The sequence below is a fragment of the Thunnus thynnus genome, chromosome 12 (assembly GCF_963924715.1).
Source record: "Thunnus thynnus chromosome 12, fThuThy2.1, whole genome shotgun sequence".
NCBI lineage: Eukaryota > Metazoa > Chordata > Actinopteri > Scombriformes > Scombridae > Thunnus > Thunnus thynnus.
The window spans coordinates 22,598,072-22,625,924 of NC_089528.1; the positions used below are offsets into that span (position 1 = coordinate 22,598,072).

Here is a 27,853-nt window from a genome sequence, read left to right on the forward strand (position 1 = left end):
TACAAAAAGCTTCCATACAAAACAGGATGCTACCTCCGGACTGAGAGATTGGCTGCAAAAACACATTACCAGACTACTGTTGAAGCTGTGTTTGGTGCTGCATTTATGCGAGAGACCATGAAGCAGGGTGGGGTGAACAGAATATAAAATTTGCCAAAATTTCACAAGGCAATGTTTTCAAAGCATCTGATGTAAAGACAACACCTCACTGGCCCTTTGAATTGAAATGTACACTGACTTCAAGTAAAACACAATATGTACCATCATCTTTTTTTTTATTTATTTTTTGTGCAAGATAAGTGATTAACATGAAGACATATATGACACAGTACAAGACAAGAGGGAGAACCAGAACCAAACAAACAAACCAAACCAAAAAACAGATTTGCTCTTGAGATTCACGTACAAGTAATTCAGGAAAATTTGTGGCATTTATCAATTTTCTCTTACTTAGAAATTTTCTCTTAGACACAAACAAAATTTACGAGTGGTCCAGACCTGTCATACATGAATAGATCATCTCTGCTTTTCTTCACATGGGAGAAATACATGTTTGACTTACAATAATAATGTCCTAATCTGAATTCATTTGGAATTAAAATATGATACCAAAATTAACAAAAAATAAATATTAACTAAGACAAACTTAATACAAAATTAATATTCAGTTTATCATATTATCATCACCATGGCTGCCAATTTACTGAAAGATTCTTAACATATTATGATTTGCATAGGTATATTTTGGCGCAACTCCAACAGCTGCCTCTGTGTCCTTCTGCAGGTCTCTGTCCAGTATCATCTTCTATTGCACCAGAAAGAGTAACATCACCTGCAGACTATAATATTCTCTCCTCTAATATCTCTGTCACTGTCACATCCCTTGACTGCCTCCTGTCATGGGCCGCTTTGCTTTTGAGAGACCTTTTTTTAGCATCTAACTTCATATCAAAGCACCCCCTCTTTATTTCTGTCACAGTGCAGAGCTGCTCTAATGACACGTCGTTGGCAGCTGGATTCATATTTTCTAGTTTTGGGTCTCCGATTACTGACACTCTTAAATGTATGTTTTTTCCTACTGATTTCTGAAAGCAGGGCTTGAAGCTGTGCAGTTGACTTTTTGGGAACTTTCCTGTGAATGAAACTTGCTCACAAATGGAGTGGAACACTGAACCTTATATGGCAATTTTAATACTTTAAGATATTCTTATTGTAATACGCATGTGTATAGATGTGTGTGTCATATCTGCCAACACTCCTGATTTTTGACGGAGTCTCCCAATTTTTAACCCTTTCTCCCACTGTACTCCCGATTGGTAATTTCTCCCAAAAATCTCACGATTTTTTTTTTTTTTTTTGGATTTGATTTATTGATTGGGACAGTGTGCAGTTTTAAACATAAACGATGCACTGCACCGGAGTTAGCTTGAAGCTAATTTGCATCTGTAGTCCCCCACAATCAAAACATACAACAGCACAACAACAAACAGTACAAAGCAAAAAAAAACAAAAAAACACACAGAACACACCATGCAAAATACAAAGCTACACACAACAGCACATCACGTACACCCACAATGTCAATAAAAAATTAATGATGTTAACTAGGCTCAGTGGTCACACAGCTGATTGGTCTTCAGTAGATTTTTTAATTTGGCCTTGAATGTATTGATAGAACTACAGTTCTTCATATCATCAGGTAGGGCCTTTCACTGAGTTGTGGCTTTCACAGAGAAAGCTGACTGCCCAAATGCAGTGCGACAAAATATTCTGGAGGATCTCATAGCGATACAAACCAAATAGGTGTTTCTCAGCTTCTGCATGGGATATGTGTCGTGGCAACTTAATCAATGTGCTGTGGTTGTGTAAAAAGTACCGGCGGTGGATGGGACACTGTGGGCAAAGCAGTTGAAAATGTTGCTTTTCTACATGTTTATGCTTATTGAACATGTGGTTTGATTAAGTACTTACTGGCTTTTTACTCGTGATGGTTTTGTTGCACTTACAGTAACGAACACAGTTGTCGTTAACTCGAGTAAAACATTAAAGAAAAAAACCTCTCGTATTTTGAAGCGTAAATTTTGGCAGGTTTGGTGTGTGTTTGTGTGAGTGGGTAGGTGTTGTGTGTGTAAGGACATAGAGGGGAGGGAGAACAAAGAGAAAAAAAAAGCACAGCTACAATGCTCTTGGACGGCATCTCTGGTTGGGCCCCAAGGACAAAGAGGCACCAGGGTGGGTCCGGAACGGTTCAGATCTGGTCACCTGGGTCAGGGCAGAATTTTATTTATTTTATTTTTCCCCTTCTTTTTCTCATTTCTCTTTGTTTCAGTTTGTTTGCTTGTGTTTTCCTTTTATTCTTTTTATTCTTCCTTGCTTTCTTTGTTCTCTCCTCCTTTATGCTGCTCCAGGCCTGTAGGAGTTTGCTGGCCTGTTGCAGGTCAGATCACCTTTAGAACAACCCACAGGAGAGTTCTGTTCAATTGGGTCTCTACACATAACATGAGCCCCCTGCGTGAGGTGGTACAAGCTTGGTACCACCACAGTAAAAATTCAGCAGTCAGCTGGCATAGAGTGCCATTTTAAGTGCTGGCATTGTAAAAGCACATAATGATATGAGGCAATATAACACAGCACAGCTCACAAATGTGGTAACAAGACACATTAAATGTACCTTTGACGCTGAACACTGGTTGTTGATTCAACTCTGCTGGACCACTAGTTGTAAATTGGAGGAAAACTTCTTTCTTTTTGGAACAAGTTGCTCTCAAATGTGGCTGTATTGTCTACTTTCTATGCACGTAGGAAGGAGAGACAACAGTTTTGGCTTTAGGGTTGAAGATTCTCAGTCTCAAATCAATACAACAAATACTATTGAGTCCTATAGCTCAAGACATGGAAAGACTTGTGTGACTCTTTCTGATTAAATGTCATATGTCCGTCTAATTCTGAACCTTCCAGATCCATGTGACCTTCAACCCAGTGGGCTCATATGCTGTGGATGAGAGTTGTTGCCAGGTAATGTGTGCCCTCCATAAGGGCTTGAAAGCAGATAGAGCAGAGAAAGGTGAAACCTTATTGCCCCTACTGGTGGCGCTGTGGCACTTCATTAGAGTGCTGCATCAGAGATTTCATCATACAAAAGCTGCAAGTCTCAGTCTAAAAAGTAAAATATTATCAGCAGCAGCTCGTGTGCATTTATGATCAATTATCCTTAATATTCCTTATAAACATAAACATATCCTTAGAAAACCAGTAATATACAGTGGGGTCCAATAATGTGAGACCACATTGAAAATCTCAAATATTTTCACGTAAAACTGGAAATAATCAGAATTTTTGAAAACAAGAGGTAATTACATGTAAAATGATGGAGAAATATTTAAGATTCTGAACTATTTCTGGGCAAATTTGTGGCTTTGACAACTTAACTCCTTTGTACAAAAGGTTAGATTTCCTTGACTTGTATCCCTTCCATTGAAGCGTTCAGATGACAGTCAGGTGGATTTGATCTACTCACCAGATGCTCATTCAAGTAACTCAACTTGCAGCCAGTGTACACCTGTTAACTGTGGTTTTAAAATATAAATATAAATAAATATGGTTTCTATTCAAACATATCCAATTATTTTCATTTATTGAAGTGTCACAATTAAGGAAGGCTGTGTTAAGTTGAGTTAAATTGACTTTTTTGTGTTGTTTTTACATAAGTTTACAATTGGGCTTCCAAAAATATACTTCGGCCACCAAATTTAGGGACTTGGGGGCCCATGGGGCCAGTACTTAAAAATATTAGCGTCTATCCCTGTTAACACTCATTGAAAAAGAGCCTGCAAACAGCAACCCTAATTTTTTTTTATCTTTCAGTATCCACAAAAAAACACAGGCCAAAGTATAGGGGCAACAAATATGTACAAGAATTTTTGGAGGCCATTTGAAAGTTGTTTATTCTGTTTCATAACATTTAATTATCTGAATCTGTGGATGACTCAAATCAGGCCAGCATAACAATTGGCATGAACAGAATAAGCTCTCACCTTTGACTGTGACCTGGGCTGTGGCTTCCATAACGCCCAGGGAGGAGATGGCCATGCAAGTGTAGTTGGCCGATTTACGGATGTTGGTGACCTCCAGCACGTTGCGTCCCATTGGCATCTCATCCTCCTTGGTCAGATCCTCTGAGCCCATCATCCACTTGATGTAAGGCATCGGCGAGCCCACCGCAACACATGTCAGGTTGACACTGCCACCTAGCATCACCTCTTGGTCGGTGGGTAGAATGCCGAATCTGGGTGGGACTCTTCGCACTACCAGGATGAAGAGGAGCAGGAGAAAGAAGTGAATAGTTCAGATATGTAAAGAGAATATGATAGTTTTGTTGGGTTTTTTTAGATCTGATGAATGGTCTTGCCCCATACAACACCAGAAGTTTAAAGCTAATGCAGAAAAGCTACCAGAATGGAGGGCTGATCACTTTTGCCCAAATTTGCAGGCGAGCACACAATAACAGAAGTTTAACCGACTTCACTGCATTTAACACCTGAGCTGAGAGCATCAGAGCTCGGAACAGAAATACAGTCACTCTGCATCGCTGCTGTCCTCTGCTTCTATCATTTCACACCGATTTGTTTTGAAAGAGTAATAGCCAATGGGGAAACTCCAACACAGTCAGCCAACCAATGGTGAAACTTCATTACTCACTCTTTCACTCAGGCACTCAAGCACTCAGGGACATCCGCAGTTATAGGGCGGGCCCCACTGTTGCAGTCCAGCCAAAAATCAATTCAAACAGTAAGGTTTTAAAAGATTTACATCAAGCATAACATTTGCTCTCTGAGGTTCACGGTCATAGGGCTGATTTTTACATGCAAAGACTGGACAGGCCAAGTAGTGTTACCAGCCTGGGAACAGGACGAGGACGACATTCTCAATCAAAGCATGCACAGGAGCTGAGGAAAGATATGGGAAAGGATCACAAAATTGAATACGCTGGGGGAAGAAGATAAAGGAGGCACTTGGTCCAATTTTCTCATATGAACGACTGAACATCTGATTTTCAGTATGACTAATGCACACCAGACCTTCCTTTGAGTATTTTGAGAAAGTGTGGGTATTCTACTTATGTTGGTGGCCACCTGTGTCTTCTCACACAACTGTAACAGTCTCCAAATGCAGCTATTTTTCACAACATATGCTTAAGAAAAAGAGAAACCAGCAAGAAGCGGGCCTAATGTAAGACCATTAAGCTCAAATTATCTGTTATTCTTTCATGATTCCAAAGACTAAACAGTGCTAAGAGCAGTCAGTCAATGGGGCCTGTGTATATTGAACACTTAATGTTGTGAATAATTCATGGCGTGCGATTAAGTTTGGAGAGGTGCTGTGGAACAAAATGACTAGAGGGCAATTTTAATAATAATTGTTATCGATTCCTGCAAAGCCTCTCTCCTGTTGAGAGCGGCTTGGAGAGACGGGCTCCGGGACTCTATCAAAACCACAAAATAAGCCCTGTCGCCACTCTGCCTGCCTGCTTGCTGGATATCTATAAATTTAACTGCCTTGAAAAAGTGCCCAAGGATAGCAGAACCTGTTCAGTCAATCAATATTTGAGCAAACTGGCACAGAGTCAGCAGGCTCCCAGGCTTCCTGGCAGCAGCACTGGGCTACCATGATGGCTGATCATCCCCCCTGTCAGCACACTGCCAGCTCATTCTTAAATATTCTATAGGTCAGCCTTTTAAGTGACGGTGATGGTACAAGTAAAGAAACCATTTCCAAAACATTAGTTCTAGTCTTTGACAATGACAATGTCATCATTCATTCACTTTAAAACAGAGGCTCAGACTGTAAAACTGTGTTTGGATTAAGGGCCAGAAGTCATAAAATCCATTACTTGCATATATTTCTTAATGATTAGTTGTTATACAATAATGTCAGTAAGAGCAGATCAGATCCTTTTTTCAAAAGTGTTTAACTTTCTCAAAAAATCATGTAACTTTCTATGAGCTTTTTTTTCCTGCAGGGCCTCCTGCTGCAATATTTCATGTAGAAGGAGGGTTATCTGTCTTCTCATTAGGCTAACGTATGCCTATCACATCCTTCAGTCTCTAGGGTGCCCATGGCGGTAAAACAGACATAATCCCCTGAGAACAGCTTTGTCAGTTCTGATACCCATGTCCCTCAGCAGGGGGGCAGGGGTGTTGTTGCCTGAATACCTGACAAATCCGGTTGCCACCTGAATACCGAAGTAATCTATCACACATCTCTGATGAGCCTCCAGAGGCGGATGGAAAGTGTGAAAGCAGCTTTAGTTTCTGGTGGATGTGGTTGACAGTGACAATATGGGTGCGGTTGGGAGGAATGCATGGCTACATAACAAAACAGAGATATAATAATGACTTAAGCAAACTGCACGGGGGCAGAGGTGTTTTGGCAAGGCTAAACGAAACATGAGTGGTATTGGAGGTCATGCAAGAACTATTCAGAGATTCATGCAAACAAGGAGACAACATTACACATTTACACTATGGTAGATTAGGGAGATTAAGAGTGAAAATGACCAACCTTCCTCTCGCTCTGTTTTGCAGATGAAGTGATTTGATGGAGTTGAGTGATGGAATTAAGAGATACAAAGTGGAGAGGAAGACAACACAGTGAAACAGAACAGTGTTGACAGACCAGTCTGATGTGTGTAGAGGTGTGTGTGGTTATACTGAGCAGCCTGGTGTCATCAGGTGATTTAATGAAGGTAAACTCAGTGAATGGCCGTGTGTAACAGCACTGCTTTCTGGCACGTTACTTCTCAGAGGCTGTTGATTTATCAACATATCAGTCCTGCTGCCTTCAGATGCTGCAGGGATTTAATGAACTGAAGGAGAAGCTTTTCATACAGTATAAAGCAGCTGTGGACACCAGATACTGTAAGAGTCACTCACATTCATTTACAGATCACTGCAGACTGATGTACTGACTTTCCTACTGAAACTACATTAGCTAAACGTTATTTTCGGTGCCAATTTTGGTTGGAGAGTGTTTAACCCTTTAAAATCCACCGGATCGCTTTTGTCCTGTTTGAAAATTAAGTTTTAGCTTTTTTGTTTCATGATGACAGCATTGCATTTTGTCATGGACTACATTCATGACATATGATCATGTTTTATTTGTTTTATTTGTGAAGCTACGGATTTTAGCATAAGTGCACTGAGCGTTGGGCCCATATCAATTGTCAAATGAATAAAATCCCAGGTGTGCCTCTTGTAGTGCCGACTTTTCCTCTTGGCTATTTCTTGGATATTTATTTATTTATTTATTACATTATTTCATGAAACCCTATAAGTACACTTCTTGATATCTATTACTTAGCCTATAAGTTATAAATAGCCTGATATTGCTTTATGCAACTCATAAGTGCGTATGTTGGGGAAAAATTAGGCCTGTCCAGATGAACATTGCCAGGGCCAAATTTTGTTCCCAGTCTGACCCTGCCTGAGTCCATTACCAGTTGTTTTTTATGGGGGCAATTTTTTGCGCGATTTTAACTAACTTACTCTAGTGTGATACAAGTAGTGTCAGTGAACAACATTTGGAATGAAACAGACAAGAAGTTTGAATGGTTTGGATGGTCATCTGTGGTTTTCAAATGCTTGGGACAACAGAAATGATTAATTCAAGAATTGAGAGAAACAATTGACTTTACCTCGTACGTAGAGATTGGCAGGAGCAGAGTAACGGGTCCCAACACTGTTCATGGCAACACATTCATATTTCCCCTGGTCTGACTCCTCGCTGTTGTCAATTTGCAGGGCTCCTGTGTAGTGGATTAACAAATTTAGCTGTCTTGACAGTTGTGGAATAAGAGATGTAACTTGGCATGAAACCACAGCAAAAGTCTGTACAGTGACTCGCTAGAGAGCCTGTAGACAACTAGTCTAACCCAATTCATGCGTATTTAAGTGTCTCAGACATGGACGCAGTTTTGTCAAGAAAATGCTTACGGCAACACAAGCATTTAGCTGATTTGGCAGGTTTAAGAAAACTGCTAACAGAATATTTGCCTAGTCATGTTAAGGAGAAAAAGACCGTGACTGAGGGTCAATTAACATTTCACAACCATTACAGACTGATTAAGCCTTCTGCTTATGGAAATAATTGACAAACAAAAGTGTTTGTGTCTTGGGTTGGGTTATCTTTCTCAGCCAGATGTTAGCATCAGGCTAAGCTATGCTGCATAAATACTACTAAAAATGTAGCAGAATGAATGTAATAGTTAAACAAGTGATCAAACTGCCTCTTAATACCAACAACTGTGCAATCTGTGTTTTACACAGTTTTACCAAAGACATTATTTATAGTTGTGGGCCTTGAGAGGAATGGTACTCGTATCAATTTATGAGTTTTGACCTGAAAGTAAACAATGTTTCAGAAATCCTAATTGTTGAAATAAAACTGAAATGCAACCATATTTAACCTACATGTAAATTGGTGACTTAAATGTTCTGGGCATGCTCCTGCAAAGCAACTGGCACTGCAAGTATCTTTTCTCCACACATTTAGCAGTGAGGTCATTATCATGTTCTTTCATTACCGACTATTTGACCATGTCTCACAGAAGCCCTCCAGGGAGACACTCCTCTGCCAAACGGCTTAGATTAGTATTCACACTCCCAAGTAGCTGTAGTCATCAGACAGAAGGATACCAAGTTGTTTCTAACAAAGCATGAAAGCCCAGGAGACCTGTCTTGGTGTGGTCATTTGACACTCATGTCCATAACCATCATGTAATCATAGTTACTGAATTCCAAATGGCTGACAGATGAGGCGGGTTGTAGTTTGACAAATTGAAAAGAGATCAACAGCAACAAACTTACCTGAATCCCCTAATTGAAAAAAATACATGTTTAAAATTCCAAACTACTTTTTTCAGCAGTACATTGTATGTCACAAGTGACTGATAACAGTTAATATGTCTCCAAAACAGCATGGTACTAGCATGAAAGGAAGCCAGCCACCATGCAGTTTGAAAATTACAAAAATATTAGGATACATTTTCACATCATGCAGTATGAGACTCAAATCAAGGTGAGACCAAAAAAAAGAAACAAAACTGGGCAGAACAGTGACATGTGATAATACCATCTCTTACAATGTTACAGTTTCATTTAGCAGACGCTTTTATCCAAAGCAATGTACATCTGAGAGTTAATACAACACAAGCAATGATCTAGTCAGAAACTTGAGAAAAAACTCAAAAAAACTTGAGTAAGCGCCATACAGCAAAGTCCAAGTCTGATAGGACATAGGTGCCAACAAACAGTGCACAGAGGCAATGCATTGAATGTATAGAAAAAGTTTTTTTTTTCAGTCCATCAGTTGTGGAGGTGTTCGCAAAGATCACCGCATGTCAACACATCCCTCCAAGGTGTTTGCTCTGCACTTTGAGCTCATCACTGTCTGATTCAGCACTGACATGTACCTGCATACTAATGTCGGTGTCACCAATCTGTCAATCTGCCCATTCTCCCATGGGAGAAAACAGTGTTCTACATTCCTTATACAGGAAAGTGGAAAGTTACTGCTATGGCAATTGTCAGAGATTGATTCCAACTACTTGAACACTAGTGGATCCTCTACAAGGTCATTTCTTTGTTTTCTAGTATGGAAATAACATGAAGGGCACAGAGGCTGCCATAAGGCTGCCTTAACTCCTAAGACTTGAACATATAAATAAATATGGGCTGTATTCGGAGCCATGGACGAACAGACAGTGAGACAGCTGGTAGTTCCAACAAGCTCCAAATGTATTTAGCTTGCAAAACAGTGTTGAAAGATTAGTTAGTAATCCACTTAAAAAAGTGGGAGAAAAACATGGCTTCTGACAGGCCACAGTTAAAAAATGAAAGAACTAATACAGAGTAGAAGCCACTTAAATGCAATATTACAAAGTTCAGTGTACTTAAAGCTAGAGTGCGGGACTTTTGTCTCCCCCTTCTGGCAGTGAGAGTAAAGGGGGGCACTTGGCTGTGATTCCCTGATACAGGCATGTAGCACGATCTCATGCACACCCTGAATGACAGGCATTCAGAGAGGGCCAGTAAAAACGGATAAGTTTTGACAGACCACCAGCCCAAAAATGTATTTTTTGACGGTCCACCAGCCCACTGGTATTAGTCCACTGGCCATAACCTACTGTTGTGGCTGTAAAATGGTGGATAACTTGTTTTGAGTGTCACAGAACCCCAATGAAATGACTTGTTTCACTATAAGAATTTGATCCGTTCTGTCCGAATGGAAATGGAAAGTCTAGAAGAGTCACACAATCAACAGCCAAATGGCCAGCACAGGAATGTGGCCCTTGACATGAGATTTAAAAACTCTATATACTGTGAAATACCGAGAGATTTATCAGGTGGTGATAGGCTTTATCAGCATTGTGTGGACTCGTTTGGCAAGGGCTTGAATGTAACAGATGTTCATTTATATGTAAAAGCTCTGCACTGCAGGTGTAATCAATGCAATGAAGCAAGTATAAACTTTGGACTGTGCATGTTGTCCGCAAATGACAAAAAACAGCACAGTAACCCTTCTGTCAGGCAACTTTTTTAAACACACTCTCCTTGCTTCAAGGCAGGCTTTTTGTGTTTTCACATCATCTTCTTGTTTAACGCCTGGTATTCAATGGCATCTTGTACACTGCAACTCGCCTCTGCTATATTTCCATTATCAGTATATCCTTGAAGACATTAAATCAGATCAAATCAAATTGTACCTGCACTAAGCTGTTTAAGGCGTCTGTTAATGCTGGTGCTGATGTCCACAGGAAGCCCGTCCTTGAACCAGGAGATCACTGGGTCTGGGTTTCCGCTGGCAGCACACAGCATGGTGGCAGTTCTGGTCCGTTCAACCACCTTCAGCTGGGGACCCATATCTATGGTGGGGAAGCCATGGGGGATCTGGTTCTCTGAAAATTTGAAAAGGCATTTTTTTTTAGTATAGCCACAGACACAGAGCAAGAAATAAGAACAAACAAACAAGAAGAGGAAAAAAACGTGTTTACAAAACAATTTTGACAGAATAGGCTCTCAATCGCTGGTAGCGGCACTGAGTGTGTCAAAGCTGTTGAGCTGGCAAGAACAGAGAAGTGGATGAAAGAGAGCAAATACATTTCAGGTGCTACAGGCCAAACAGTAATCAGAACACACACAAACAAAATAAATGAGTGTAAGAGCTAGAGCTGCCGCGGTCACAGCATTACAGCATATGATCACCGCTTCACCGCTGAGTGAGTGGCTCAAGTGATGGGACAATAGCTATTCTCTCAGGCTTGACATAAAGAACGAAGTGCTGAATGATGTACTAAGACATTTAGAGATATAAGACATAAAGATAGATATTTAGATCATAGAGGCTATAAAGAATAGACTATTACATGAAAAAATGCATTTGAAAAGTTTACCGTATTGGTCTGAATATAAGACAGGTTTATTTTCCTGGAAATACATCTGAAAAAGTTGGTTCGACTTATATTTCACAGCCTAGACAATTACATGTTCACAGCATCAGATATCATTTTGGATAGATAAAGTACCGACTCCTACACAGAGTGTTGCATTACGGGTTGCTTGTAGCCTTAATATTGCTAGGCATGTCTTAAAGTCTGTTTAAAGTGAGTGTGTTTGTCAGTCAGCTCTAAAAGTGTTCTGTTAGTCTAATTTAACCTACTGGAGTTTCTGAAGGTTTGTGTAACGTGTTTTTTGCCATGGAGAAAATAAATTCATTACAAGTGAAAATGAGTCCAAAGCATCTTCCAACGTCTCTACTGCAGAAATGGAATATGTCAAGCTGTCAAATACCACTGTCAAAGATGATAAGGAGCTCAAAAAGACAAAGACGTAGTCTTATAAATGCTAACTGCCAGAGAAAATAATTTTTGACCGCTTCCAAGAGCCTGGTAGGAGAATGTGTAAGTATGTAACTATACTATGATGTAAGTTATATTCATAAGGTAATGTTATTTTTCCAAAAACAGTTGTAGGAAAAGGGGAGGCTGTCTTATAATCGGACCAATACGGTACTAGCACTATGCTGTACCACATTAAGAACAAGCACCCAGCTGCCGTGTCCAAGGTATACCAACATCACCCAGTTGGTATGCTGAATGATTGAGATCAATATGCTGCTAATCAGTGTGGTAGAGAAGGATTGAAAGAGCTAGGTCGGTACCTCGAGCTCGAGTATGTTATGCCATCGAGAGTTACTTTGACTAAACACATTGAAAACACTTTGAGGAGAAAACGGATGAGCTAAGAGAGAGAGAATTTTAGTTCCATGCACTAATGGCAGTGTAACCAAGCAGTTGTTGTTTTAATGTTGAGAATGTTGAAATAGGATGGCTGTATTCCTGCTATTGTCTTTGAGACATATGTTTTCAATATTTAAATACAGGGTTTTTTTTCTTCTTCTATTTAGGTTTCAATTCCAATAGAAATAAGCATAATCCAAGAGTATTTTGGTATGCTGTTTCAGCAACAATATGCACAATCTCACTATAAGTTACTGGTTTGTTTTTTGAAGGCCCTGTCCCTGGCTCTGTTCGCTTGGTCTGGACCAACTGAACTCAACAGACACAAACATGGAGATAGAGAAGGAAGTGAAGAAGATGACCCTCTTGGGTTATGCTTATTTCTATTTACCTCTATTGTCAATGCTGAGAGAGAGAGGAGCTGATTTTTAGTTCCATGCACTAATGGCATTGTAGCCTAGCAGTTATTGTAATGTTGAGAATGTTGAATTAAAATGGTTGCATTCCCGCTATTGACAGTCTTTGAGACATGTTTCCATGAAACATGTCTCAAAGACATGTTTAAAAGTCAAGCTAACCAGGGAGACAAACTAGCTCTGACCACTGATTGCTGGACAGCTCTCACAAACAAAAGCTACATCACAACTCTTCTTAAAAATTAACTGGTTAGTTACCAGTTAATGGGTGTCGGTCTGTCAAAAGCAAAATTAATCGAAACTGACATCCCTAGAAGAGATCCAATCAGTACTAATCAAATTCAAATTCAAATAAGCCTTATTGGTATGATGGATCAACTAATGTCTTTGTGTGGTAGGGAGCGGGAGATCATATATACACAACTGAATAGTACTGGGAAGTCAACTAGCATGCACACTTACTGCATGTCTCATAAACTGTAGAACTGTAGAAATGTCAGCATTTAGGAGAAAGAGACGAACAGACATATGGATAAATTTCACATTTGACGTCGAGGAAAACAAGACCCTTTGTAAACCACGTGGAGAGACAATCACCAGTAAAACACAACAAACTTAAAGCGACGGTTGCAGACAAGTCATCCCAAAATTCATGCAAAGGAAAGCATACTTGAATGTTTTTTTTTTCAAGCTAATACTGGTGTGTTTTTCCTAAACTTGAAATATAATACAAGCTAAAAGAACCCACCACTCTCCCGTACAGATTAGAGAAGTAAATGACCCAGAGTTGCTCATCTTAAATTGTAAATTAAAAGATCAACTGACACACCTAATGTAATAAGAATGAGGAGTCATTCTCCTCACACTGAAACAAATATGTAACAAACAGAAGAATGCAGGTTTGAAGATATGTAGTATCCTTAATTTTAGACATATGATGGGAGAAAGAAGCAGATATATAGTAACATAAACTACACTTAAGGTTAGGTACAAGGAGTGAGGTCTGCACACTGTTGAGCTCTCAATAAATTATTTTATTCTCTTTTTTGAGGCAACGTTTCGATAATTAAGGTCTTCCTCAATTATGAAAGACAAAAAGTCATTTCTTGTAGAGGCAATAATCATTCAAATCATTTTCAGCTGCTGGTCATCAAGCAGTAGGAAAAACAAACACCACAAGATGGCGAAGTACTCCCGACATCTGCAATTAAATATTTTTTGTCTTGCACCTGAATAGTTTTCCTGGATGTGCACTAACTTGGTCCTTCTTCTGAATCTGAAGTATACTTAATGTTAGACATATGAAGGGGGAAAGGAGCAGAAATGTAGTATACTTAATGTTAGATGACGGGAGAAAGAAACAGTATAGAGACAACTTAGAGCTGTGTGTGCATATATGCATGAGTGAGGGGGTGTGGAGGGGCAGGAGGGTTATAGGGTGAGAGAGAGAAAAATCATTACTTGATTTTTTTTTTTACCCTTATTCAACCAAGTTTAATGTGATATTAACTTCTATTGTCGATGCTGAGAGAAAGAGGAGAGAGAGAATTTTAGTTCCATGCACTAATGGCAGTGTAACCAAGCAGTTGTTGTTTTAATGTTGAGAATGTTGAAATAGGATGGCTGTATTCCTGCTATTGTCTTTGAGACATATGTTTTCGATATTTAAATACAGGGTTTTTTTTTCTTGATTTAGGTTTCAGTTCAGATAGAAATAAGCATAACCCAAGAGTATTTTGGTATGCTGTTTCAGCAACAATGTGCACAATCTCACTATAAGTTACTGGTTTGTTTTTTGAACGCCCTGTCCCTGGCTCTGTTCGCTTGGTCTGGACCAACTGAACTCTGCGCTGACAGACACAAACATGGAGATAGAGAAGGAAGTGAAGAAGATGACCCTCTTGGGTTATGCTTATTTCTATTTACCTCTATTGTCAATGCGAGAGAGAGAGAGAGGAGCTGATTTTTAGTTCCACACACTAAATGGTTGCATTCCCGCTATTGACAGTCTTTGAGACATGTTTCCATTATTTGGAGACAGGGTTTTTTTTTTTCTTAATTTAGGTTTCAATCACTGCATGTGCTAGCTGCAGAAAAGAGCACAACCCAAATCTATCTCACGTGTCTTGAGTTACTTGATATTTGCTTTCATTATTAACAGAGGACTGTTGAATTTTCTATATTCAGGTACTACGTGCAATAATGTTATAAAGTTTTTCTTTTTAATATTTGAGAGTTGCACTTCTGCTTGAAAGAATGAAGAATGTCATATGCAAGTTGTTATAAACAATGCATATCTAATTATTGGTCTTTTGGTTTTTGGTCTTTTGTGAAAAAGCAAGGCCATATTGTTCCTTTTATGAGACTTGGTTTTATATGTATTTATATGTATTTGACCCTTTTACGCTCATACTGTGTGTCCCTGCCACAGCACAATAAAAGCTGGTCGTCTGTGGGCTCTTGCACATCACACTTCAGCATCTGCTACTGTCAGGCGGTGCAGTTTGGTCTGTAAATACTAGAACATCACAGCAACTGGTGTCCTGAAATCAACATTGAATCAACACCTGCTTGTGAACCCTTCTGGTTTTCTTTTTCCCTCTCTTCAATATCCATTTTCCTAAGCTGCCGACACAGCTGGAGCACACAGCATATGCTTGGCACCACTGTTTACAGAACATTATTGTTCATAAGTGTGGATGCTCACATCATTATCGTTATAATTATTGTTATGGTTATAGTTCTTGGTGTGGACAGCCCTTAGGAGACTCATTGAGAGAGGGAGAGGTAAAGTAAATACAGCATTATAGCCAATAAATGGCAAATATTTATTACTATACAACTGGGTTCCAGGTCAACCTATAGGCTATCTTATTTAAAAATGCATTCCTTGTTTTTTTCCACCTTGTGGAGTTTACATTAAGATATATCTGCTCTACCATGACACTGCCAATACCGGGAATCCTTGAAGCTTACGTCTGTTCATGTATGAATTATTAAGGCAAACATTCATGTTTGCTTTTGGATATATTGGAATAAAAGCATCAAAACCAGCAGCAGAAAACAGAGGAGGGGTTAAAGAAAAGAGTGAGAGTGAGCAAAAAAAGAGAAGGACTTATCTTACCGTTAAGCACTGTGAGCTTGGCACTGGTCTTGATCTCGCCAACACTGTTATTGGCTGTGCACTCGAAAGTGGCTTCATCTCTGTTTAAACGCAGTGGCTGGATCCGCAGTACAGAGCCCGAGCCATCATCAAACTCAACCGTCTAGGAGAGCCGGAACAAAGCAAAGGGCAGCTTTCTCAACTTTCTCAAAGGTTATTTCATATTCTACTGCAAAATCAGACTTCTCAGAAATAGAAGATGAGTCTGTTCATCAGTCTTAACAAAAAATGACATGATGTACCCCAAGTTTCCTCTTAAATAGAAAGAGGCATCGGCCATGATGTTTAGAAGTCATGACTGTATGAAGTTATATCCAAAAGCACTGTGTGGGACAAGGAACCTATTAAGGAACACCAACCAAGTAGTGATGCGGATTGTGGGTCAACCCACGAGTCACAAAGGTGCATCTGTGGGTCAGGCAGGTTCGGGTAAGCTTTCTAGAAAATATCACGGGTGGGTCAAAATGTGACAAAGCAGCTTTCCAAGAAAGTTATGAATAACTTACAGAAACATTGCGTGCAGTAGGCCAGGCTGTGTATTACTAGTCTCTTCCCCTCTCTCTGTCACTCTCTCTCTCTCAAACACACACACACATACGTACGCAGTGCTGTGCATTTCAGCAACAGGCGCATCCAATGAGTGTGTGTGTGTGTGTGTGTGGGTGTGTGTGTGTGTGTGTGTCTGTGTGTGAGAGGGAGAGAGAGAAAGAGAGACAAAGTTGGCAGTTTGCGGATCAGGTTCAGGTGGTTGATTAACGCATTTTTTTGCACGTTGGGCGGTGCAAATTGGCTCTCATAAACAGGTCAGGTGTGTGCGGGTATTAAAAAACTCTGACCCGTGCATCACTACAACCAAGAGTATAAACCAATAGTGCCCCCAGCCACCACAGCTACATTACAGTTACAGAAGAAACAGAGGTTGGAAACAGTGTGAGATCCCACCTAAGGCACTTCTTTCTGTTCATATGGGCTCACAAGAGGGAGGGGAAATACATCAAGTAATACATCAAGGGGATGTATGGCCAAAGATGGTGGAGCTGAAGAACAGAAGGGGAAGGATGAGGGTGTGGAAAGACTGAAAGAGATGAAGCGGACTATATAAATCAAGATGGAAGGAGATGAAAGATAAGGGAAGCCTGTCTGGTCTCATTTGGAGAAAAGAGTTGTTGTGATGCTCAATAACAGGGCAATTGATAATGTGTGCTTTGTGTGAATGCTGTGAGTGCGCACGCATGTGTGGATCCATCTGTATTAATGAGAGACAGTTACAGAGGCAGTTTAAAGCCCACACGTATTATGTTTTGTCATGTGTGTTGTGTTTGTGCCTGCGTGTATTTATGTGTGTGTGTATGTGTGAGTGTTCAGAGATCTGAAACTCACGCATGAGTGCTCACCTCAAAGCGCTGGGAGGTGAATATCTTGCCTTTCTTCGTCCAGGTGATTCTGGGTTTGGGCTCCCCGGCGGCCTGGCACACAAACGACGCAGCTCCGCCTGAGATGCCCGTCTGGTCCTCTGGGGATTTGACAAAACTTGGCAAGCCTGAGGAGGATGGAGGAAAGAGGGCAGAGGGAGAAGGAGAGTGATAAAAAGAAGGAGAAGAAGTCAGGGACAGAGAAAGAGAATGAGAGGAAAGGGAGAAGGAGAGCAGAAGGGAGGCGAGGGGGAGAGGTAAAGGTGATGTCAGTGCCTTATGCCAGTCACATTGCCATGTAAAACCTGGTTATCTAAGGATATCACTTTCCCCACACAAGGGCAACACAAAGAAACTCACACAGTCGTTGTTGCTGCACACACCTGCAGCTAAGTCATGGGAGAAACATCCAGTCTTTGTGTGGCTGCCTGTCACTGTATCATGTTGAATTTCTCACCTTTGCTTTGACACAGCATTTGAAAGAGGGACACATTTTGTCACCCTATTGAACATGAGGGATGCTTCTTTCTTCTCTCTTATTTCCAAAGAGGTGTTGATCATTTCTTCACGGAGCTAGGCTCTGAGGAAACGGAAAGCGTTCCGGCTGTCTTTGAGACACCACTTGGAAAAATCCAGACTCGACCCTTTTTTCTCTACCTGTGTCCCATTTTCCTTGCTGTCAGACAGTTGTCATATGAAAACCATGGCAGGGAAAACACATAAGCCTACCTATGCAAATCCTTCTCTCAGCCCATATGCTCTTTTCTCTTTTGTGTAGAAAATGCTGCCATAACTGTCAACCCAGTTTTGGTTACAAGTTGCCAGAATTTCAAGGTTGATGATACCTTATAATTACCATTACTCACAATAACGAGATTAATGCAATGCTCTAATTGTTGTAACTGTCATGTAAACACCTTCATTGGATTATCTTAGTCATAATCAAATGAGACGACTAATCGATTAGTTGAAGATTATGTACAATTTCAGTCGACCAAGATTTTCTTTGGTTTACTACAGCCCTATATTTTAGTTACTTGCTCTGGTCTGTATAGCACTTTGGTCAATGTGGGTTGTTTTGAAATGTGCTTTATAAATAAATTTGACTTGACTTGACGGAGCCCCAAAAGTATAACAGGCAGCTGATTGCTCTGTGTCTGGAGGATTAAACAGCTTCTCTTTGTTATCCTGATATGTGCAGCAATATTTGTGTGGTCTGAGGTCATTAGAGAGATGAAAGGTATGGGTGTTCTTGGACTCCAAGTTCCTTTAGTGTTGCTACAGGCGTTGTGAAAGGTGATCAGGAACAGCTGTCACTGTACACTAAACAGTTAATGACTGTCAAGGACAACACAAAAAAAATGGATTTGAGGAATAAACTGATGAATATGGTATTTTTAAGACAAGATCAGAGGTGAGCTTTTAGTGGTTAAGATAACATTTTATTCATATATGGTTTTTCACTGACATCCTCAAAGCAACATTGTGGTATTTTTTCCTAGCAGCTATACACTTTTCTCTTTTTTCCTTGTTGGATGCCTCAGAGCAAGGATTGTAATAAATGCAGGGAGAGTCGTGTAAATGGTACTTGTGTGGCTAACAATTAGTGTATTCCCAAGCCTACCAGAGTGCCCAATGAGAGCTAATATGTAGTGTAGAGTATCAGGGAGCTATATGCACGTGGCAGAGAAAAAAAACATTAATTATTATTAATAATGGATTAGCAAGTTATCATTTTCATGAGGCAACACTTAGTGGAAATTTGTCTGATGGCATCAGCACTGCTTGTTTTAATGGAACACTTCCATTAAGGCCTTTTCAGCCCATTAGCAGGCAACTTGTTGCAATTAATTCCATATAAAGCTGCCTCCCCTGCAAGTTATTTACCCCGATAAAGTCAACTGCTCTTCAGGCTGTTTGTTTAAACCAATAAACATCATGTTTGCTATCTGCACTTCTGTTTTACCACTGAACTCCAAGGAACATTGTGTTTTTTTTCCTAAATGACACATGTACACACATAGCATGTAGTATAATTTATATGGCAGAATTGTAGGTCTGGTTGATATAAAGCAGGGTTTCCAATACACACCCCTCTGGTCGATGCAAAGGGTGAATGTGAGACAGTAAGGATGTTTTCAGTTCAGGCTATTTCACTGAAATGTCTTTCAGTGGCTATATTGGCAACATCTTCTGTGGTACAAGTACAAGTATTTTCCCCTCACACTGACAAGATCCTGGATCCAAATCCAACTAGCATACTTAAATCTCCATGTTTGCATAGTAGTTTGCTGGATGGTCCAGTTTTCTTGCATCATCCACTCCAACTCATTAAGAGTCAGTTCACACTGAATTCACTTATGATAACACAATAACCAAAGAAACTCTTTTCTGAAAATGATACTGTAGTGGCCAAAGACTGATGGAACTTTATGAGCTTTATCAGGACTTGATGTGAAATCCCAAGAGCAATATGAGTCGTCCTCACTGAGATTCTTAAGACAAAATGTCTAAACTTATAGAAGAGAAGAGGAAAAAGAAAAATATCAAACTTTCAATACCCCAGTGGACCATGAAGACAGGCTTTCTATCAGGCCTTCCAGCCTTCAGTGAATTATTCAACACAGCGGAGAAGAACAAGAACAATGTTCAATGTGAAGTGCAATTAGCATTCACTCCTCTCTTATCAGTGTGAGCAACATTAATATAATGGCTTTCATTTTCTCAAGCCGATTATGAACCAAGGAGGCATCTCTCTCTTCTCTTCTTTCAGTCAGTATATGACATTTGAAAAAGACCCACATGTGTTTTGGTGACCAAAGCCTGGAGTGTGCATTTAAAACAACTGTTTAAAAAACATGCAAGGAGGGATGGCCATGTGACCCGGACATTATTTGCTGCTTTTGGTTACTGTAAGGACGTTGTTGAAAAAATAAACAAAGGAAATGAGTTTACCTGTAGTTGTTTCCCATGTAAACAAGGTCTTTTTAGTTATTTTATTACTACTTACTATGACTTTTTTAATGCACAAAAATGAGATATATTTCAGTGTACTCAAATTAATATCATACGTCACCATGGTGCCTTTCCATTCTTATAATCCTTTGGTATGATTATAGCATCTTTCATTTTGCTTTATTGGCTTACCTATTTTTGTTTCAACTTATTGTGTGTATTTCCTATTTAAGAAGCAATTGGCACAAAGTTTATGTTCAGGTTCAAGTACAACTCAGGAACCGTCATTCAGGGGTGACTCACAGTGGTGTCCATTACTCAGCCTGGAGTTTGGATATTGTCTCAGGTGTCTACTGTGATCTAATTGCTAAATTAGAATCCAGTTATGCTTGGTGACTTAATTTGGGGTACTTTCATCCTGTTGTTTGGGGACAAGATAGGGGAGGGTAAGTGCTTTTTTTTAGCACTGCTTTAAGAAATTAGAACATTTGAAGCTTAGGAGAGACTGGGTAGGCAGAGTTTACTTCTTTTCCCATTCAGAATAAAAAAGTACAGCCATTCTCATAAATAAGAACCTTGATCCTGATTACAGGCTTGATCCTTAAACAACACATAATTATTCTTAATGTTTATGCCCCAACTATGACTCACCCCATTTCATATCACAAATGATTTTAATGTTCAATCATTAATGTAAAGGCTTGAGCTTCTTAACTGGTGTTTTAATTGAATAATAAACGCCGCTTTGCAAACATATCAAATCCATGGTCATATACTGCCCTTAACAATCTATGCACAGACACAGATAGATACATGTATGGTGACAGATAAATCCTAAAGTGAGAGACTACACATTCCATTCACATCCTCACAACTTACACTCTAGACTCGACTATTTTTTCATTCCCAATTTTTACATACAGTACTGGCCTGCCGTATAGATCCTATCGTCCTATCAGACCATGCCTCAGTGCATGTGCATATTAACCCAGCATTCAACATTCCTTGAACTCCAACTTGGAAATTCAACACATCACTTTTGAATAGTGACCCCTTTTGCACCTTTGTCTGCAACAATCTCTCTATAATAAAAATTCTTCAGTGTCTCCTGCAATGATCTGGGATGCAGCTAAAGCCACTTTACGTGAACACCTTATCTCCTATACTTCTCATCAGAAAAAAAGTCCTAGAGGGTAACAGGAAAAATCTTGAAAAAGAATTGACAAAGTTAAAACAAATACATAAAAAACACCCACAGTTGCAAATTCAAAAGCGTTTGTGACTTTTAAGACCAAACTCAATATGGATCACACTCATCACATTCAGAAGCTACTACTTTTCACTTAAAAAGTGGAAAATTTATAGTAAAAAGTACTATAAATTTGGTGATGAGTCCAGTTGCCTGCTTGTCCATCAAGTGAAAAAATCAGGACGATCGCTCAATGAACATGACAAGAACACCATGTGATCCATGTGATCCACTGACTATCAATGGTACGTTTAGAGATTTTTGAATAGCCCTTTACATTTCAGAGAAGACTGACTCCAACATTGCCTCTGACTTAAATAATATCTCTTTATCTACTTTTGCGGAGGAGGATTGCTCCACCTTAAATGCTGTATTCACACCAGAGGAAGTCTGGGCAAGTATCCAGGCCATACTGAATGGGAAATGTCCGGGCCCATGTCCCAAAAACCCAGCCTTTATAGTTTCTCTGCATGCCAAAAAGGCCTTTGAATGAATGAAATGGCCTTTTTTGTTCTCTGTATCAGAAAAATGTGTTTTATGCTCTAGTTTTATTAATATGATTAAAGTTCTTTACTCTGATCCAATAGCCACTGCCAATACAAACATGCGCAGAGGTTGCAGACAAGGGTGCCCTCTGTCGCCTTTATTGTTCACATTAATCATAGAGCCTTTGGCCGAGGCCATCAGAACTAATCCCAACATAAATCATTGATCACAGTGGGTGAAGAAAACCATGTCATTTCCCTGTTTGTAGATGATGTTCTTCAGTATCTAAGGAATCCTGAAAAATCCACTCCAGCAGTTCCGAACTTTATAGCCTCATTTAGTGCTCTGTTGGTTTATAAAATCTGTTGCCCTTCAATATGCCAATAAAATCTCCTTTTCATGTGTCGGAGAGGGGTGTCAGATATTTAGGTATTTCTATCACTCCTGATTGAAATAATTTATTTGAGACTAATTGCTCCCCTCTAATTAAAAAGATTAAATATGATTTTAAGAAGTGGACCTCCATACTAACGTCCTTCCACGGGAGAATCAACGCTATAAAAATGAACATTAAATTATTTATTTAAAAAACTATTTGACCCAAGCATTTTTTAAGTCACTGAACTCTTATAGCTCTCATTATATTTGGAATAACAAACATAAGAGAGGTAGGTTCTCTAAACTTATGAAGCCAAAGGAACTGGGAGGCTAATCCCTGTTTGATCTACAACTCTACTATTGGTCAGTTCAACTTAAAATGATGAAAAATTGGTTATGAATAGGAAGGATTCTTTATGGGTTGGCCTTCAATATCTAGCATGTTCCATGTTCTGGAGACTCTGGAAACCTTTACATTCTTTCCTACAGAGACTTCAACTTGTTTGTCCTTGAAAGGCGATGGCTGATTGCTCCATCTGTATGTGCTATTTATTTGTTTCCCGTCATATCAATGATTTAATTTTATATATTATTGTTTTTTTAATTGTATTCCTGTTTTCCTTTAAATTTAACTTTTACAGATTGCAGCATCTGAAGGGTGTGTATGTGCTTTTTAAATTAAAAAACAAACAAACATTCAAGCATAAATGCTTCATTGTGTACTTTTTGATGGTGGGGATGTGGGTGTTTCCGGTACAACACAATTGGGAGTCTGAGGTTTTATATGTCAACCTGGGGACACTTGCATGCCAAGCAAAATATAAAGAAGGAAAAGCGCATTTTGAATACATCTTGAATATGTTAGAGTATATAGCGTGACACCTTTGTAATGGAAATCCAAACCACTCTGTAAAAATGCTGTGGGAATACAAAAGGAGATTCGGAAGAACTGAGGGCTTTGTTACTACTGCTGGGTAAAGTCCAATGGTCACCTTGGCTTGGACCCTAAAATTAATTAGACCAGTGTGGGGAAAATGTTAAGTGTGTTAAGTGATCCCAGGAGGGGTTGGGTTGGATTGCTTCTTCAGAGATCCCATTTTAGGGTTAGCTCATCATCCATCACCATACACCCCCTTGTGACCCCACTAACCTCATTAATTTGCCTCCCCAGATTAGTCCTCCCTTGGAGACCACAAAGAGCTCCTATCATTGTTCTCATCTTCTCACCCACACTGCCTTGAGGACTTAAGTAATTCAACTCTCCACACAGCAAAACTTGAAGAGGAAATCAAATTATATTACTGTAGGGACATGATACAACAAAGAGATTCTGGCTTTACAGGCACCAAAAGGCTCTTTGTTGCTTCACTTATGATTTAGCGTGACCATTTACCCATGAAACAGTTTCCACTTGAGATCCATGCTGCTTCATGTCCACAGGCTATTTGGGTCGAGCCTTTAAATGCATCTTAGAAGACACTTAAAATGGTAAACAATACATGGGTGTGTAGAAATATTATTGTTATTTGATTATTTCTTTTTTGATTCCAAACCTCAATAGAGTTGAATCAATGAGCTGGATGTGAAAATACATATCTGAGCGTAATGTCTGCACATAATGTCTCCCAAATTCAATCCACAGCCAATTAAAATATTGCTCTTTGAAATCTCTGGTAATACTGGTCTATTTGAGCTCAAAGTAACCTAAGATTGATTGAGAATGTGAAGTAATCTGCAATAAGTGAGGGTATGGTAAGGGATTGAATGTGTCTATCAAGTCAAAAAAAAACCAAAACCATCACTATGAATACAGAATAAAAATGCTTTTTTCCATCTGCCCTGTTCTGGAAGGACATTGGTGGATCTTGTCATCGTTTGGCATTGCCAAATCTGGGACACAGCAGAGGGTTTGGGTGACTGCCTCAAGCTCTGCTATTGAGCTCCCTAATTAAACTATTAATCTCACATCATTAACCTCCAAGGACCCCCATTCTGACATTGCTGCACTGGCTTATGAAAACAATTTCCCCTCAATTCTGATTCTCTCCACCCTCTAAATTAGGTTCCTCCAACACTTTATTTTGCAGATGTTTTTCACATACTGTATATTGTTTTTCTCCCACTTCTTTCTTGTAGCACATTTCCTATTGTTTAGCTCTTGCTCCATCTCCAGCTCAGTGTGCCTGTCGGTATGATACGTCTGGACCACAGATACTGTGCTAATTGCATTACTCAAGTGGCTCTCCAGGGTAGATATGGTTACTTTTATTTAAAAAAGAATCAATTTCTATCCCTGACAGATTTGAACTGGGTGACCATACGGACACAAAATACAATACAATTTCCAGCCACCCAGCTCCTCGTCTGGTCACCCCTCTACAAAAAAACTTTGGCACATCCATCACATCACTCCATTGTAGGAGATTTATGAATTGCCAAATCAATCTACAGAGCTTGTCTTATAGGTTCAAATAGAACATGGCAGGTTATGTGGATTTACAGGCTTTTTTCTTGAAATACTGTAAGGAATACTGTATTGCAAGCTATTTGGAGATATTTCTGTCTAAAGCCAAGAGCATATGTATATTTTGGCATGGTGGCCCCACTGGAAATTTCTTAGTGGTCTAGCCATTTGACTACACCAGATAAACTCACTGTAGGGGTCAAGCATTCAGACCTGTACAGTTTTTCCTTTAATTTGTCACCCGTCTGTATCTTTGTGTGTTAATTAAAATGCTTGCCTCTGTGTTTTTATCTGTAAATGCTGAATTGCTGAAATTAAAGACCAGGGCAATCCTGCTCCCATGCAGAAAGAGAGGTATTGAAGTATTGAAGTAAAGATATTGTTGAACACTGTCCATATTAACATAATTCATCATCAAGTAAACACAATAAAGCACAATTATTTTTTGTCAGATACCCTATGTCTAGCTGTGTGTGTATCTTTAAATACCTCAGTATTGTTTGGAAAAATGGTAAGTGGATACTGTATGGGCAACATGCCCTGAAGGCATAAACTACAGTAGATACATCCATGACAAAATATGCTTCACAAAATTTTAATACTTTAGCCTGGATAAAGCATATTTAAAAGTATAAATACTGGCATATTTGCTTAACATTTACCTTTGCATGCAGATATCTGCACAATATAGATTAAAAACAGCACAACAGCGACACAACTTAACAATCAAGGCCTGTTGAAACTCAGACAGGCTGAGCACATTTAAGTTATATCTTGGCAACTTCAATGGCCCTGACATTACCTTTTTTTGCTTGATGGTCCATAGAAAAGCACATGAAATTCTGTATATTTTGTTCATCCCCATACGTGATGCACAGAGAAGTAAAGATACTAGGGTTGGTCTGATGAACGATGTCATTGTCCATCAGTCGTCTGCCTCAGTAAATCTTGCAGGCGGCTTGCGATATACTTGCAATAATGTGCAACAATGTAGTGGGTTAAATTCAACTTTAGATAATGTCAGTCCTTTTAAATGGGGATAGTCTACAAAAGGGCTGTATATTTGATTAGTAGATAAGGAAAAATACTGAATTTATTCTCAAAGAACTTGCTTTTTGACCTCCCACTGTGTGTAATTTTCACCATATGTGCAGATAATGAGGAGCTAAAATGCTCTTACTGTCAAAATACTGATCAAGCTTAATATATTATCACACTGTAGGGAAAGCATAGAAGGACTTGAAGGGTGAATGAGGTTACTTACTGTCTGCCAGGGAGGAGATCACCATGCAGTTGAGTAGAAGCAGGAACAGCAACGCTCCTCTGGGCAAGAGGGGCATTGCCAGGTGAGTATTAGGCACCATGTTCTAAGTTGTCACTGCTCCCTTCTCAGTCCCCTGATAGACGCGTCCCACTCTGACAGGATCAAAGACTAACACCTGGAAGAGCAAACACATGCAGAGCAGGAGTAGAGAAACATTAGTATTCAAACTCAACATATATTTGCATACATTTGACCAAGCATAATAACACAGTAAAGAAGAAATATCAAAAACAGAGCAGAACCAAATGAGACAGAAATTTTGTACACTTGTAAGAAAACAAGAGCGCTGGAGATCTTTGGTCACGATCAAGAAGGCACCCAATACCCAAAACAAAATCCTGCTCGGGGCAGAGGAAAATACAAGTGAAGTGAATGTAACACGCAACTATATCATTGGTGTTAGCTGCATGCACTGAGGCGCACAGTAGACTCCATCCACAGGTCGGTTGGGATTGAAGGGAATCTGGGTTTTGGGTGAGAGGGATGAGGGTTGTGTTGTGACTGATTCGTGTATGTAGTATAGGCCTATTGACGTTATTTTTTTATGCGTGGACCCCAGGAGGAATAGTTGCTGCTGGGGTAGCAGTGGGGATCCGTAATAAAGAGCATCGTAATAAAGAGCAAATATTTTATATGCCGGGGCGCTCAGGAGCACGTACTCACGCGTTCAGATGAAGTGAAAAACCAGTTTTAAGGAGAGCAACTGCACCCTATGGATGGGAAATCATTTTTTAATATAATGGGACACAAAAAATGGGAGCAAACCATTACATTGCAATTAGAAAAATGAGCTCAGTTTATTGCCAACTCTGCGCAGGTTTGTAAATCAAAATCACTCATGAAATAAGTGATTGAGACGAATAATCCGCCTCTTCTTTCTTTCCCCATTCATCTTAATATCTGAAGGGGCATGATTAATAAAACTGACGACCGAGTATTTCTATGCGACTCTTTAAAAGCAAATTATGATCCCTCCTCATTTGGCACTGGATTCAAAGTTGTTAGCTATATATTGAGAGTTAAAAATAAAAACAGCAACAAACTAAATGCGTGGCTGTCTGTCTGCCATTAGCCCGTTTTTCCAATAGACCTCCGATATTTTACCGTTAATTTTACACCTTTAAAAGCATTTTCTAAGCAATTTGAACTTCTACACATGCTTAACAAACAGATAAATGAATGCCGTTGCCTATAGGCTACATTTCAGCAAGTTCGGCAATGTTGAAAACTGCGTCTGAAGTTCAATGGTGGACATTTAAAAAAGATAACGTTACTTACTAAATCTTTTCTTTGTAACCGCCGTTGGCATCCCCTTCTCTGAACCACTGACTTTGCGCTTAGTCCTGTCTTTATAGCAAGCCCGAGAGTCCCCTTCAGTCATTCACAGCCAAAACGGAAGAGGCCCAAAGAATAAAAGGAGGGGGGGGGGGGAGATAGCGGTCCCCTGCCAGTCAAGTACCCCTCATTGCAATGCTCAATGTGGGCTGAGCCGTTATTTTTATTTAATTATTTATTTAGCCTATTGTAGTGATGGGCGGACCGATTCTTTTCACAGTATCGGTTCCTTTGGGTTGATACATGTAAATGTATCGAACATTTCGAGTTTTGATACTTTTCTTTAGTTTCTCCGTGACACTCGGTTATGGTACAGGCACACTGACAGCTAAGTGAGTGCTGCCTGCCCCACAAAACTTCTCTTCAGTGCATTACC

At 39.6% G+C, this 27,853-nt stretch overlaps 1 protein-coding gene across 2 annotated transcripts; it reads right to left on the reverse strand.

Annotated features, from left to right (window-relative positions):
- Window positions 1–296: 296 nt before the first annotated feature.
- Window positions 297–27,573, reverse strand: LOC137194452 (receptor-type tyrosine-protein phosphatase F-like). 2 transcript variants are annotated; one of them, XR_010930969.1, is made up of 9 exons: window positions 27,421–27,573; window positions 26,083–26,257; window positions 17,269–17,414; window positions 15,836–15,977; window positions 10,763–10,954; window positions 7,694–7,804; window positions 4,035–4,304; window positions 2,058–2,262; window positions 297–1,966 (listed from the first exon to the last, which is right to left on the reverse strand). XR_010930969.1 is itself a non-coding variant. In XM_067606359.1 (8 exons), exons 2-8 carry the CDS (start codon window positions 26,180–26,182, stop codon window positions 2,249–2,251), a joined length of 975 nt encoding a protein of 324 aa, XP_067462460.1. In that variant the 5' UTR covers window positions 26,183–26,257; window positions 27,421–27,573; the 3' UTR covers window positions 297–2,248. The 2 variants fall into 2 exon arrangements, 1 of the variants encoding a protein (XP_067462460.1); XM_067606359.1 differs by having other exon boundaries at window positions 297–2,262.
- Window positions 27,574–27,853: the final 280 nt, after the last annotated feature.